This window comes from Lathamus discolor, chromosome W (assembly GCF_037157495.1).
Source record: "Lathamus discolor isolate bLatDis1 chromosome W, bLatDis1.hap1, whole genome shotgun sequence".
Lineage (NCBI taxonomy): Eukaryota > Metazoa > Chordata > Aves > Psittaciformes > Psittacidae > Lathamus > Lathamus discolor.
In genome coordinates this window covers 1677306-1689577 of record NC_088908.1, presented here as the reverse complement: position 1 = coordinate 1689577, position 12272 = coordinate 1677306, and the positions used below count along the sequence as shown (strand labels likewise).

The 12272-nt window shown below is 42.3% G+C and overlaps 1 protein-coding gene across 5 annotated transcripts in view; it reads left to right on the top strand.

Moving 5' to 3' along the window:
- Window positions 1-12272, top strand: part of LOC136004334 (transcription factor RFX3-like) — a 141719-nt gene that overhangs the window by 61620 nt on the left and 67827 nt on the right. For all 5 annotated transcript variants that reach the window (XR_010608389.1, XM_065660761.1, XM_065660760.1 and 2 more), the window contains 2 exons: window positions 6231-6412; window positions 7113-7232. Coding sequence is in view for 4 of the 5 variants with exons in the window: in XM_065660761.1 (XP_065516833.1) it covers window positions 6231-6412; window positions 7113-7232 (302 nt within the window). In the remaining variant the exon portion in view is untranslated. The remainder of the gene's footprint in view (window positions 1-6230; window positions 6413-7112; window positions 7233-12272) is intronic.

The following is a 12272-nucleotide window of genomic DNA, read 5'->3' as shown; positions in this document are numbered from 1 at the left end:
CACCACCAATAATAATAATGATAAGGGAAATAACAATAAGGGAGAGAATAAAATTGCTCACCACCTGCTGACCAATACCCAGCCTGACCCGAGCAGCAACCTGGACCTTCCAGGTAACTCCCCCCAGTTTATATACTGGGCATGATGTGCTGTGGTATGGAATACCCCTTTGGCTAGTTTGGGTCAGGTGTCCTGTCTCTGCTTCCTCCTGGCTTCCTGTGCCCCTCCTCACTAGCAGAGCATGAGACTGAATAAGTCCTTGATCAGAGTAAGCATGACTTAGCAACAACTAAAAACATTGGTGTGTTATTGGCACTGTTCCCAGATGAAAGTAAAAAACACAGCACTGCACCAGCAACTAAGGAGAAAAATGACTGCTACTGCTGAACCCAGGACACAGGACAAGAGGCAATGATTTAAAACTGGAAGAGGGTAGATTTAGATTGGACCTTATAAAGAAATTTCTTTAGGATGAGGGTGGTGAGACACTGGAACAGGTTGCCAGAGAAGTCGTGGATGCCCCATCCTTGGAAGTGTTCAAGGACAGTTTGGATAGGGCTTTGAGTGACCCGATAGTGAAAGGCATCCCTACCCATGGCACAGGCATTAGACCTTTAAATGACCTTTAAAGGTCACTTCCAATCCAAAACATTCTATGATTCCATGATCTTCCTCATAATGAGATATGCATCTGTCTGTTATGGTAGACGAATCCTGATTTTTCTTAACTATTTTGAGGTATTTTCAAAGAAACTGAGAGGTATCGTTGATTTTGTGAAGAAAAAAAAATCTTCATGCATCTTGCTATAATAATTGTTCTTTCCTAGCCTGAGTCATTTTGGAAGAAATTAATGTAACCCAAATCAAACTTAGTGGGTGTTTTCCATATTTTTAAAATGTTTTTTGAATTAGGACTCAAATAAGGACAGTAAATATGGTTTTAGTCCTATCTTCTTCCTTAAGCTGTCATTTTGTTGCTTAAGTTAATGCTTGTTCATTTTAATTATTTTTTCATCTTTTTCTATTTTATTTCCTTTCCTGATTTCTTTCTTCATGCAACTGAATTACCTAATTTATAATCTCATGTTTTGTAAATATTGAAGTTGGAGTCAATTTACCTGTTCTGTGTAAATCTTTAGATACCATTCCAATATTGTCAATATTATAAATCAACAAGACAGAAAACAAACTATGGACATTTCAATTTTAGAATTAGATTTCTGCAAATACAAAAATATGTTTGAGGCTGCTTGCAATAACTTTATCATGTCTGCATATTATTTACCTTTTTATATGGTATTAAGCTATTGGAACTCTTCAGTCTGTAACCTCACTTCAAACACTTCGAGTTTTTGTTATTAAATATCTTCATTCTAGGGAAAAAATCCTTATTTTTGTACTTCGATTGATTTTTGCTTTTCTACTATTGGCTAATACCAAGCTGCGGTTGAAAGAATATCTGTAAAACACAGGTCATTAGTAAAATGTACTTAGAATCATAGAATGGTTAGGGTTGGAAAGGACCTTAAGATCATCTAGTTCCAACCACCCTGCCATGGCCAGGGACACCTCACACTAAAACATCTCACCCAAGGCTTTGTCCAACCTGGCCTTGAACACCGGCAGGGATGGTGCATTTAAAACTTCCTTGGGCAACCCATTCCAGTACCTCACCACTCGCACAGTAAAAAACTTCCTCTTTATATCCAAACTTCCCCTGTTTTAGTTTTAAGTTACCTCTTCTCCTACCACTACAGTCCTTAACAAATAGTCCCTTCCCATCAACCCTATAGCCCCCTTCAGATATTGGAAGGCTGCCATGAGGTCTCCATGCAGATTTCTCTTCTCCCAGACGAACAGCCCCAACTTTCTCAGCCTATCTTCATACGGGACACGCTCCAGCCCCCGATCATCCTCGTGGCCCTCCTCTGGACTTGTTCCAGCAGTTCCATGTCCTTTTTATGCTGAGGACACCAGAACTGCACACAGTACTCCAAGTGAGGTCTCACAAGAGCAGAGTAGAGGGACAGGATCACCTCCTGCGACCTGCTTGTCACGCTCCTTTTGATGCAGCCCAGGATACCGTGGGCTGCGAGCGCACACTGAAGCCAGCTCATGTTCATTTTCTCATCGACAAAACCCCTGAAGTCTTTCTCCACAGGGCTGCTCGGAATCTCTTCTCTGCCCAACCAGTAGCTGTGCCTGGGATTGCTCTAACCCCGGTGTAGGACCTTGCACTTGTCATGGTTAAACTTCATGAGTTTGGCATCAGCCCGCCTCACAAGTGTGTCGAGGTCCCTCTGGATGGCATCCCTTCCCTCCAGCGTATCAGCCGAACCACTCAGCTTGGTGTCATTGGCAAACTTGCTGAGGGTGCACTCAATCCCACTGTCCATGTCACTAAAAAAGATGTTGTACCGGTCCCAACACCGATCCCTGAGGGACACCACTGGTCTCCAGCTGGACATTGAGTCATTGACCACAACTCTTTCAATGTGGCCATCCACCCAGTTCTTTATCCACAGATTGGTCCATCTATCAAATTGATGTTTCTCCAATTTAGAGACAAGGATGTCATGTGGGACAGTGTTGAACACTTTTGCACAAGTCCAGGCAGATGACATCAACTGCTCTACCCCTGTCCATCAGTTCTGTAGCCTGATTCAGAGAAAAATCCAGGAACAAAGTTGCCAACAAAGTTTTCAAGCTGACAAGCAGGTATTCTTTATTGCAGCGCCAGGAGACACGGGGGATAGCTCCTCCTAACGTGTTTCTCTCCTATTGCTACATAAGCCATCCTTATATAGTCCCTGGGCATACATACATTACATCATTTTCCAGAAAGTTTCCCACATGCGTACAGAACTGTGGTGGTGGTCTCTGAGGGTCGTTTACTTCTTCCAACAATCTTCATCACTTCTGGCAGCCTTTGGAGCACACGCAGTAGATGCTCATGCCAGTTTAATTGGTTCGTTAGCACCAGAGACATAATAATCCTCCTATCCTCCTACTTATCAGTTAGTTTAACTGTAACCCATCCCGGACACCTGCCATTCCCAGATACTCCTTATCCCTGTGTCCTGTTCTTCTAGACTGTTTTTCTTAAAACTGTGTCAACTATAACGATTTATATTGTGTGAGAATTCTCAGTATGTTCTCTAGCTACACTATGTGTCATGCACTTCAGTAATTTTCCATTGCTACTGTTACAAAGCCATCAAACCTAACATTACTTAAAACTAATTCTTAAGGTTTATATATTCCATTTTGTAATTTTGTGCCCCCCTTGTCTCAAGCCCCATCGTAGAAGGCCACCAAATTGGTCAGGCAGGATTTCCCCTTAGTGAAGCCATGCTGGCTGTCACCAAGCACCTTGTTGTTTTTCATGTGCCTTAGCATGCCTTCCAGGAGAATCTGTTCCAAGATTTTGCCAGGCACAGAGGTGAGACTGACTGGTCTGTAATTCCCTGGGTCATCCATTTTCCTCTTCCTGAAAACGGGGTTTATTTTTCCCTTTTTCCAGTTGTCGGGAACTTCACCTGACTGCCATGATTTTTCAAATATGATGGCCAGGGGCTTAGCAACTTCATTCACCAACTACTTAAATGAATATTAAGCAGAAAACAAGATTTGGGAGTTATTCAAGCTGAAATTAAAGGAAAATTCCAGGGATATGAAACCGTGGGGGGCAGGGGAGTGAAAGACAAGTAAAATGTTAGCATCCCAAAAAATCTGAAACCACAGAATTTACATATGACCACTATAAAAATATTTCCATTTTATTTCGTTGTTTTCCTATGCTGTTAAATGTCATTTAAGTGACCGTTTTTCTTGGGGTTTGTGTGTATGTTAGTTACTATTTGTTCTATACAAAGTGTCACATTAAAAGGCAAGACAATTTGGCAGAAAATAAACTCCTTTGCGTTCAGCTGGTCCTTAGATATTAGAGGGGCTGGGTGTGGCTAGGCTTAGATTCTGAGTAATGCCCAATTTACCATTATCAGTCTGATCACATTTGATATATTGAACAATCATGATTCTGGATGCACTAACAGCGCACTGCACCTTCATTCTAATCGTGCTCATGAACTAACATGGCCACACTGAAGGATTTGGTCACATTCAATGAGAAAACTTACGATTAGCCACTTAAACAGTGCAGTTTATTAAATCAATATGTTCAGGTTCTTATGGATTGCTGGTGATAAATACACTGTCTGCAAAAGCACGTGCAAATAATAAGTTATACAAATGTGCAATAAAGTTATGAATAACACAGCCTGGCTTTAAAATATAAAAGTAAGAAGTGAAAAGTAACTCTATATAGAAACCCTTGATTTTCCCAGAGAAGTACTTAATACAATGCAAGTCTTACCCAAAGACATCCCTATGGTGGGGGAAGAAATATCCAGCCCGTCGACCGGTCCCAGGAGTCAAGGGTAATCTGCTGATGGAATTTTCCTTGACTCGTCCACGATGATGTCTTCCCCAATATTCCCCCTTTGTTGGGTCATTTTATACAATTTTTCACCTTGAAGGTGGAGCTTGAGTGACTCTAGTCGTACATACCCTTATTATTATTGGTGTAAAATTCTCTCACTTCACTTTTAAAGGTATATACCACAAAGAATTCTAAGAGCATGCTCAAAGAGGTGTGATCTGAAGTTGCTAAGCCCCTGGCCATCATATTTGAAAAATCATGGCAGTCAGGTGAAGTTCCCAATGACTGGAAAAAGGGAAATATAACCCCCAGTTTCAAGAAGGGGAAAATGGATGACCCGGGGAATTACAGACCAGTCAGTCTCACCTCTGTGCATGGCAAAATCTTGGTGCACATTCTCCTAGAAAGCATGCTAAGGCACATGAAAAACAACAAGGTGCTTGATGACAGCCAGCATGGCTTCACTAAGGGGAAATCCTGCCTGACCAATTTGGTGGCCTTCTACGATGGGGCTACAGAACTGATGGACAGGGGTAGAGCAGTTGACATCATCTACGTGGACTTGTGCAAAGCGTTCGACGCTGTCCCACACGACATCGTTGTCTCTAAATTGGAGTGACATCATTTTGATAGTTGTACCACTCAGTGGATAAAGAACTGGCTGGATGGCCGCACACAAAGAGTTGTGGTCAATGGCTCAATGTCCAGCTGGAGACCAGTAACTGGTGGTGTCCCTCAGAGATCGGTGTTGGGACCCATACAACATCTTTTTTAGTGACACAGACAGTGGGATTGAGTGCGCCCTCAGCAAGTTTGCCGTTAGCTGTTAGCACAGAGCATGGCTGAAGAATCTCCATTCTGCTCCATCCTCCATCAATGTTGCCATGGGAACCGCTGTGGAGTGCACGTTCCTGGCACACCAGGTGTAGCTGCATCTTCCCCTGAAAGTCCATTTTTCCTTTACACGTGAATAATGCTACATTTTAAATATAAGTTTAATTTCTAATTATTCCACACAAAGGTACAATGATGTATTAGAGACTGCTTGCCTACAGGCTTCCAAAATTGCTCACGAAAATCCTACATTAAATTACACGGTTAACCCCCCAAAAAAAACCTAATTCTGTTTCTCTTTGAAGTCAAATGCAAACAGTCTAAAACACAAAGGGATATGGCCCATAATATTTTAAAGATGTACTAGTTATTTTTCATGTCATCTAGATCACTTGTTGCCTTATATTTGTTAGTTTCATCATTGTATTTGGAAGAAAATAAACCCTATTCCCTTAAATGAAGTACTGTTTTGTTTTTTCATTTGCTTTTTTTTTTTTTTAATTTCAGGTGAAGTTAAATAGTATAATATTCCAGAATTAAAAATGTATTAACTTTCTCCTTTTAGGTTTTTTCCTGCAATCAATATATATTACATGGATTTTTTTACTTCCTTGGAGTTCCAACAATTTGTCTCCAAAGCACAAATAACTTCATAAAATGTTAATGTTATGGTACTGAATCTGAAAGATTTTTAAAAGTGGAGCTATATGAGGTCACAAATGCAATTAGTTTTGCTATTTCCTTGTAATTCTAAAATATACTAAGGCATCATGGCATATCTAGCATTGAAAGAGACTTACAGAGATTACATTTGATTGAAGAACAAAGTCACTGTATTAAAAAGGCCTTAAGAGTGGTCTAAAAAATACGAGATCTGTGTTGTACAATTAAGATTTTTTTTTTTAGTAGAGTAATACTGAATTTACATATGTTCACTCTTTCATATTTGATATAGCTCCAATGGCTTTTAGACAACTATGAAACTGCAGAAGGAGTGAGTCTCCCCAGAAGTACCCTTTACAACCATTATTTACGTCATTGTCAGGAGCACAAGTTAGATCCAGTCAATGCTGCTTCCTTTGGAAAACTCATACGATCAATCTTCATGGGATTACGGACCAGAAGACTGGGGACCAGGTTTGCATTAATGAAAATATCAATAGTAATTGTGAATGTGAATCTTGTATGCTAAAAGCAAGCAAGCAAACAAAGAAAAAATATTTAAAACCCTACTGTTAAGGGAGTTGCCGAATCCAGTGGTCTTCAGGACCCAGGAAACTCCTGGTCTGCTATAGCTAGAGTCTGTGTACCCTTAAGACCCAGATATCTTTCATCTCAGACCAATGAATGCATCTACTGCTGTTCCCATTTGCAGGTCCAGCTGGAAGTGAGACTGAACATGTGTTCCAAAGATGCAGATAAACACACACATGGCACTAACACAGCTAACCAAACAAGTTAACATAGAGCAATGCCTTTATCAGCACCCACATAGACACCAATTGCACTCACGTAAACATGAACACAGCTTATCAGGACTGAAGTTGACTAGTGAAACATACACAAACACAAGCACAGAACTGTTTTATTCACAGTGACTGCATAAGTAATGTATTTGGTTTTTACTTTCCTTATTCTATTTAAATGAAGTCCAGCTGTAAAGTACTGGAAAATATAGTTTAAGTGAACTGATTTACAGAAACTGGTATAACCTAGTTTTATACTAGGGCAAGAGGGAAGTAAAGACTAAGTTTTATGTACAGTTTTCCAGTCAAGGCAAATTGTGAAGTATGATGCATATGCATAAAATTAATGTTATTTCTGTTCTTTCATAAAGGGGGAACTCCAAATACCATTATTATGGGATTCGTGTCAAACCAGATTCTCCCCTTAATCGGCTACAAGAGGACATGCAATATATGGCTATGAGACAGCAACCCATGCAGCAGAAACAGAGGTAGAGTGTTAAATTAAACTATTTTTTCATATTTCTAGTTCATGTAGACTTACCTGTACTCATTTATGTGGGAAAGTTGAACCTCTAGTGGAAATTCTTTAACTTCTCTTGTGAAAAATAAAGGTTTGTCAGATCTGCACTTGATATCACTGGAGTCTGATATCAGTAGACGTGAGAGAGCACATACCTAAAAACGCATAATTTTTTAAGAAGTGATAACAAAAGTAAAATATCATGCAGTTCTGAACAGATACTTCTTGGCAATGTTGAGTTATTTTCCCACAATCTGGAAAAAAAAAAAAGTAATAGGAGCTTTGAATTTCAAATTCTGTTGTTCATTTTCATTACTTTAAGCAGCACATATATAAAATGACAGAAGAGCTTGTGATTAGGTTCAGCTTTGTGTTGATTTCCTCCTCCTGGCAAGAACTGATGTATCAAAACACTGGACTTGAGGAGAGAAGACTTGGGACTCTTCTGGGCTCTGCTTGGAATAATCCCATATGAGGTAGTCCTACTGGGCAAAGAGGTCCAGGAGAGCTGGTAGATTTTTCAAGGATCACCTCCTTGAAGCTAAAAAACAGTCCATCCCAACATACAGGAAGTCAAGCAAAGGTGGCAGGAAGCCTGCATGGATGAACAAGGAGCTCCTTACAAAGCTCAAACATAAGAAAGTATGTAAGAGGTGGAAGCAGGGTCAGGAAACCCAGGAGGCATATAGAAAGACTGTCTGAGTATGCAGGGATGGTGTTAGGAAACCTAAGTCCCACCTATGAAAGACAAGAAGATGCTTGAGAGTTGTCGGCATGGATTTACAAAGGGGAAATCATGCTTGACCAACCCAGTAGCCTTCTACAATGTGGTGACTGGTTCAGTTGGTGAGGGGAGAGCAATGGATACTGACTGTATTGACTTTAACAGGTAGACACTGTCTTCCTGTCAGGGAGCAGCGAGGGCTGGCTTCTCCCTTAAGGGAGGAGATGGGAGTCAAGCACCATGATACGCACAGCAGGGACCTCACCAGCCTGTGCCTGGTCCCATACCATCCAAGCGAGGTGAGCAGGGCAGACCTGGAAAGGGTAGTGAGATTCAAACAAGAGTCCAGGTCATCAGACAAATTTTTGGTGATGAGGTGGGTCCAAGGTCAAACCAGGAAGTCAGTCCACAAATCAGACTGAGGTCTAATGAGGGTCACAGTCCACTGATCACTGGGCAGTTCCCTAGTGTCAAGACAGGTCAAGACAGAAAGCTAATCCATGGCTTGGGGCCCAGGTCAATGGGATCCATACCAGCCACAGGCATGGCTGTTGCTGAGCTAGAGATCAGTACTCCTACAACATAGGGAACTTATCAATGTGTATAAATACTTGATGGGAAGGAGTAAAAGATTGAGCCAGACTCTTCTCAGCAGTGCGCAGTGACAGGATGATGGGCAATGGGCACAAATTGGAAACCAATAATGTCATTTAGTTGAAAGGCACCTCTGGAGACTGTCTAGTCCAACCCTGTAGCTCAAAGCATTATCAGCTAGAACAGGTTGCCCAAGACCATGTACAGTTGTGTTTTGAATATCTCTAAACATGGAGACTTCACAACCTTCCAGGGCAAACTGATTCAATGTTCAACCACCCCTATATTAAACAAATAAACAAACAAACAACCCCCACACACACACACATTTACTTATGTTTAAGTGCAATTTCCTGTATTTCAATTTGTGACCACAGCCTTTTATCCTTGCACTGTATACTAATGGAAACAGTGTGGATCTGATTTATTTATTCAATCTCAACAGTATGTATATAAAATAGTTTTGAAGTTCTTTGTTCATCCTCCAAATCAGTTCAGGTGTGCAAAGATTTAAGTAAAATACACTTCCAAATCCCAGAGAATCTAAATAGACTAAATGTAGATAGCAGGGAGATAGCTTGACCGTGTGATATTGTCGTGGTTTAAACCCAACCACAAAAGCTCGTTCACTCAGGCCCCCCCCAACCCTCCCCAGTCCCAGAGGGATGGGGAGGAGAATCAGGAGAATGTAACTCCCACGGGTTGAGATAAGAACAGCCCAGTAACTAAGGTATAACACAAATCACTACTGCTACCACCAATGATAATAATGATAAGAGAAAATAACAAGAGGAGAGAATACGATACCACCACCGAACGAGTTCGATCCCCCCGAAGAGAGACCGTGCCCTTCCAGGTAACTCCCCGTTACCTCCCTGGGCATGACGTGCTGTGGTATGGAATACCTCTTTGGCTGGCTTGGGTCAGGTGTCCTGTCTCTGCTTCCTCCCGGCCTCCCCTCGTCCCCAGCAAAGCATGAGACTCAAAAAGTCCTTAGCCAGAATAAACATTACTTAACAGCAATTAAAACCAATCGGTGTTATCAGCTCTCTTCCCAGGCTGGAAGTCAAAACACAGAGCTTGCACCAGTTACTAAGAAGGAGCAAAATGGCAACTGGTAAAACCAGGACAGATATTTACAAGGTGAAAAACACAGTAATGACTCTTTTCTATTCAAAATCAGATATGCCAATACACTTTTCAGAAAATTGGTCTTTATCCAACAGAAAACTTGGAAATTTTCATTGGAAAAATCGGGAAAACATGAAACAACAGTTATGTATGCAAAACCAGCTAACTTTGAAGTTTTTTACTTCATTTTTTTTCATGGGAAACTGGACATTTGTCTTGGTTTAAAAGCAAGAGTTGATGTTTTTATATTTTTATTACACTGGGATAAGTTTACCATAAAAGTAACTTTAAACAAAAGCTTTAATACATATAAAAAACACCAATATTTCTTCTTCAAGCATGTTTAACGCATTTTTTCTGTTCTCTAGAATTCAGAAATAGATTCATAGAATAGTTAGGGTTGGAAAGGACCTTAAGATCATCCAGTTCCAACCCCCCTGCCATGGGCAGGGATACCACACACTAAACCATGACGCCCAAGACTCCATTCAACCTGGCCTTGAACACTGCCAGGGATGGAGCATTTACCACTTGGTTGGGCAACCTGTTCCAGTTCCTCACCACCCTTGCCGTAAAGAACTTCTTCCTTATATCTAACCTGAACTTCCCCTGTTTAAGTTTGAACCCATTACCCCTTGTCCTATCGCTCCAGTCCCTGATGAAGAGTGCCCCGCCTGCATGCCTGAAGGCTCCCTTCAGATACTGGAAGGCTGCTATGAGGTCTCCACTCAGCCTTCTCTTCTCCCAGATGAACAGCCCCAGCTTTCTCAGCCTGTCTTCATATGGGAGGTGCTTTAGTCCCCTTATAATCCTCATGGCCCTCCTCTGGACTTTCTCCAAGAGCTCCATGTCCTTCTTATGCTGGGACACCAGAACTGTACACAGTACTCCAACTGGGGTCTCATGAGAGCAGAGTAGAGGGGCAGGATCACCTCCTTCAACCTGCTGGTCATGCTTCTTTTTATGCAGCCCCAGGACATGGTTTCGGCCTTGCTGGCGACTAATTTCCCTCTCCTGCTTAACAGCAGGACGATATTTTCCTTCTGTTTCTTCTTGTGGTTTATGTACCTGAAGAACCCTTTCTTGCAGTTTTTGACATCTCTGGCCCATTTCAATTGGAGCGAGCGCACACTGAAGCCGGCTCATGTTTGGTTATCATCGACCAACACACCCAAGTCCTTCTCCACACGGCTGCTCTGAATCACTTCTCGGCCCAACCTGTAGCTGTGCCTGGGATTGCCCACCTCTCAAGTGTGTCAAGGTCCTTCTGGATGGCATCCCTTCCGTCCAGCATGTCGACCTCACCACATAGCTTGGTGTCATCGGCAAATTTGCTGAGGGTGCACTCAATCCTGTTGTGTCGTTCATCGAGATATTAAACAGTACTGGTCCCAATACAGACCTCTGAGGGGCACCACTCATCACTGGTTTCCATTTGGACATTGAGCCATTGACTGTAACTCTTTGGATGTGGCCATCCAGCCAGTTTCTTATCCATCTAACAGCCCATATTTCTCCAATTTATCAGCAAGAATGTTGTGGAGGACCGCATCAAAGGCCTTATAGAAGTCCAGGTAGATGACATCCATAGCTCTTCCCTTGTCCGCTGATGCAGTCACTGCATCGTAGAAGGCCACTAGATTAGTCAGGCACGATTTGCCCTTGCTGAAGCCATGTTGGCTGTCTCTAATCACCTCCCTGTCATCCGTATGCCTCGACATATCTTCCAGGAGGATCTGCTCCATGATCTTAGCAGGCGCAGAGGTGAGGCTGACTAGTGGGTAGTTCCCAGGGTCCTCCTGACTGCTATGCCTTTTAAAATATAATGTAGAATGACTTGGCAACTATATCAGCCAATTCCCTCAGGACCCTGGCATGAATCTCATTGGGTCCCATGGACCTGTGTATGCTTGGGTTCCTCAGGTGGTCTCGAACCTGCTCTTCTCCTATGATGGGAGGAACTCCATTCTCCCAGTCCCCCCTGCCTTGAGGTTCAGGGGCCTGAGAGATGTGGAAGAGAGATTTCCAGTGTCAGGGCGATTGACGTGCCCCAGGAGGATCAGAGCCAGCAAGTGTGATGCTTCCTGTAGTCAAAGTAAGGATGCAAATGCTTCATCAACATCCTCCCCTGCATCAGGCGGCCTGTAGTAAACACCAACCACAAGGTTTCCTTTGTTGGCTGTTCCCTTATTTTTATCCATAAGCTCTCAACCTGTTCATTGCTGTTTTTCAATGGCAGCTCTCTGCAGTCAATCCATCTTTTTACACAGACGCCCACCACTCCCCCCCCCCCCAGGCTCCTTCATTGCCTGTCCCTTTTGAATGGTTTATAGTCCTCAATTGCAGCACTCCAGGCGTGCAGTTTGTCCCACCACATTTCAGCAATAGCGATTAGATCATAGCTTTCCAGCTGCACAATGGCTTCCAAGCCCTCCTGTTTGTTACCCATACTGTGTGCATTGTTATAGAGGCACTTCAGTGGTCTTATTGACCATGTAATCTTTTTAGAGGAACATGCCCTAATTTCTTTGTGGCATTTCTCAGGCTTTTCCCTGTTGA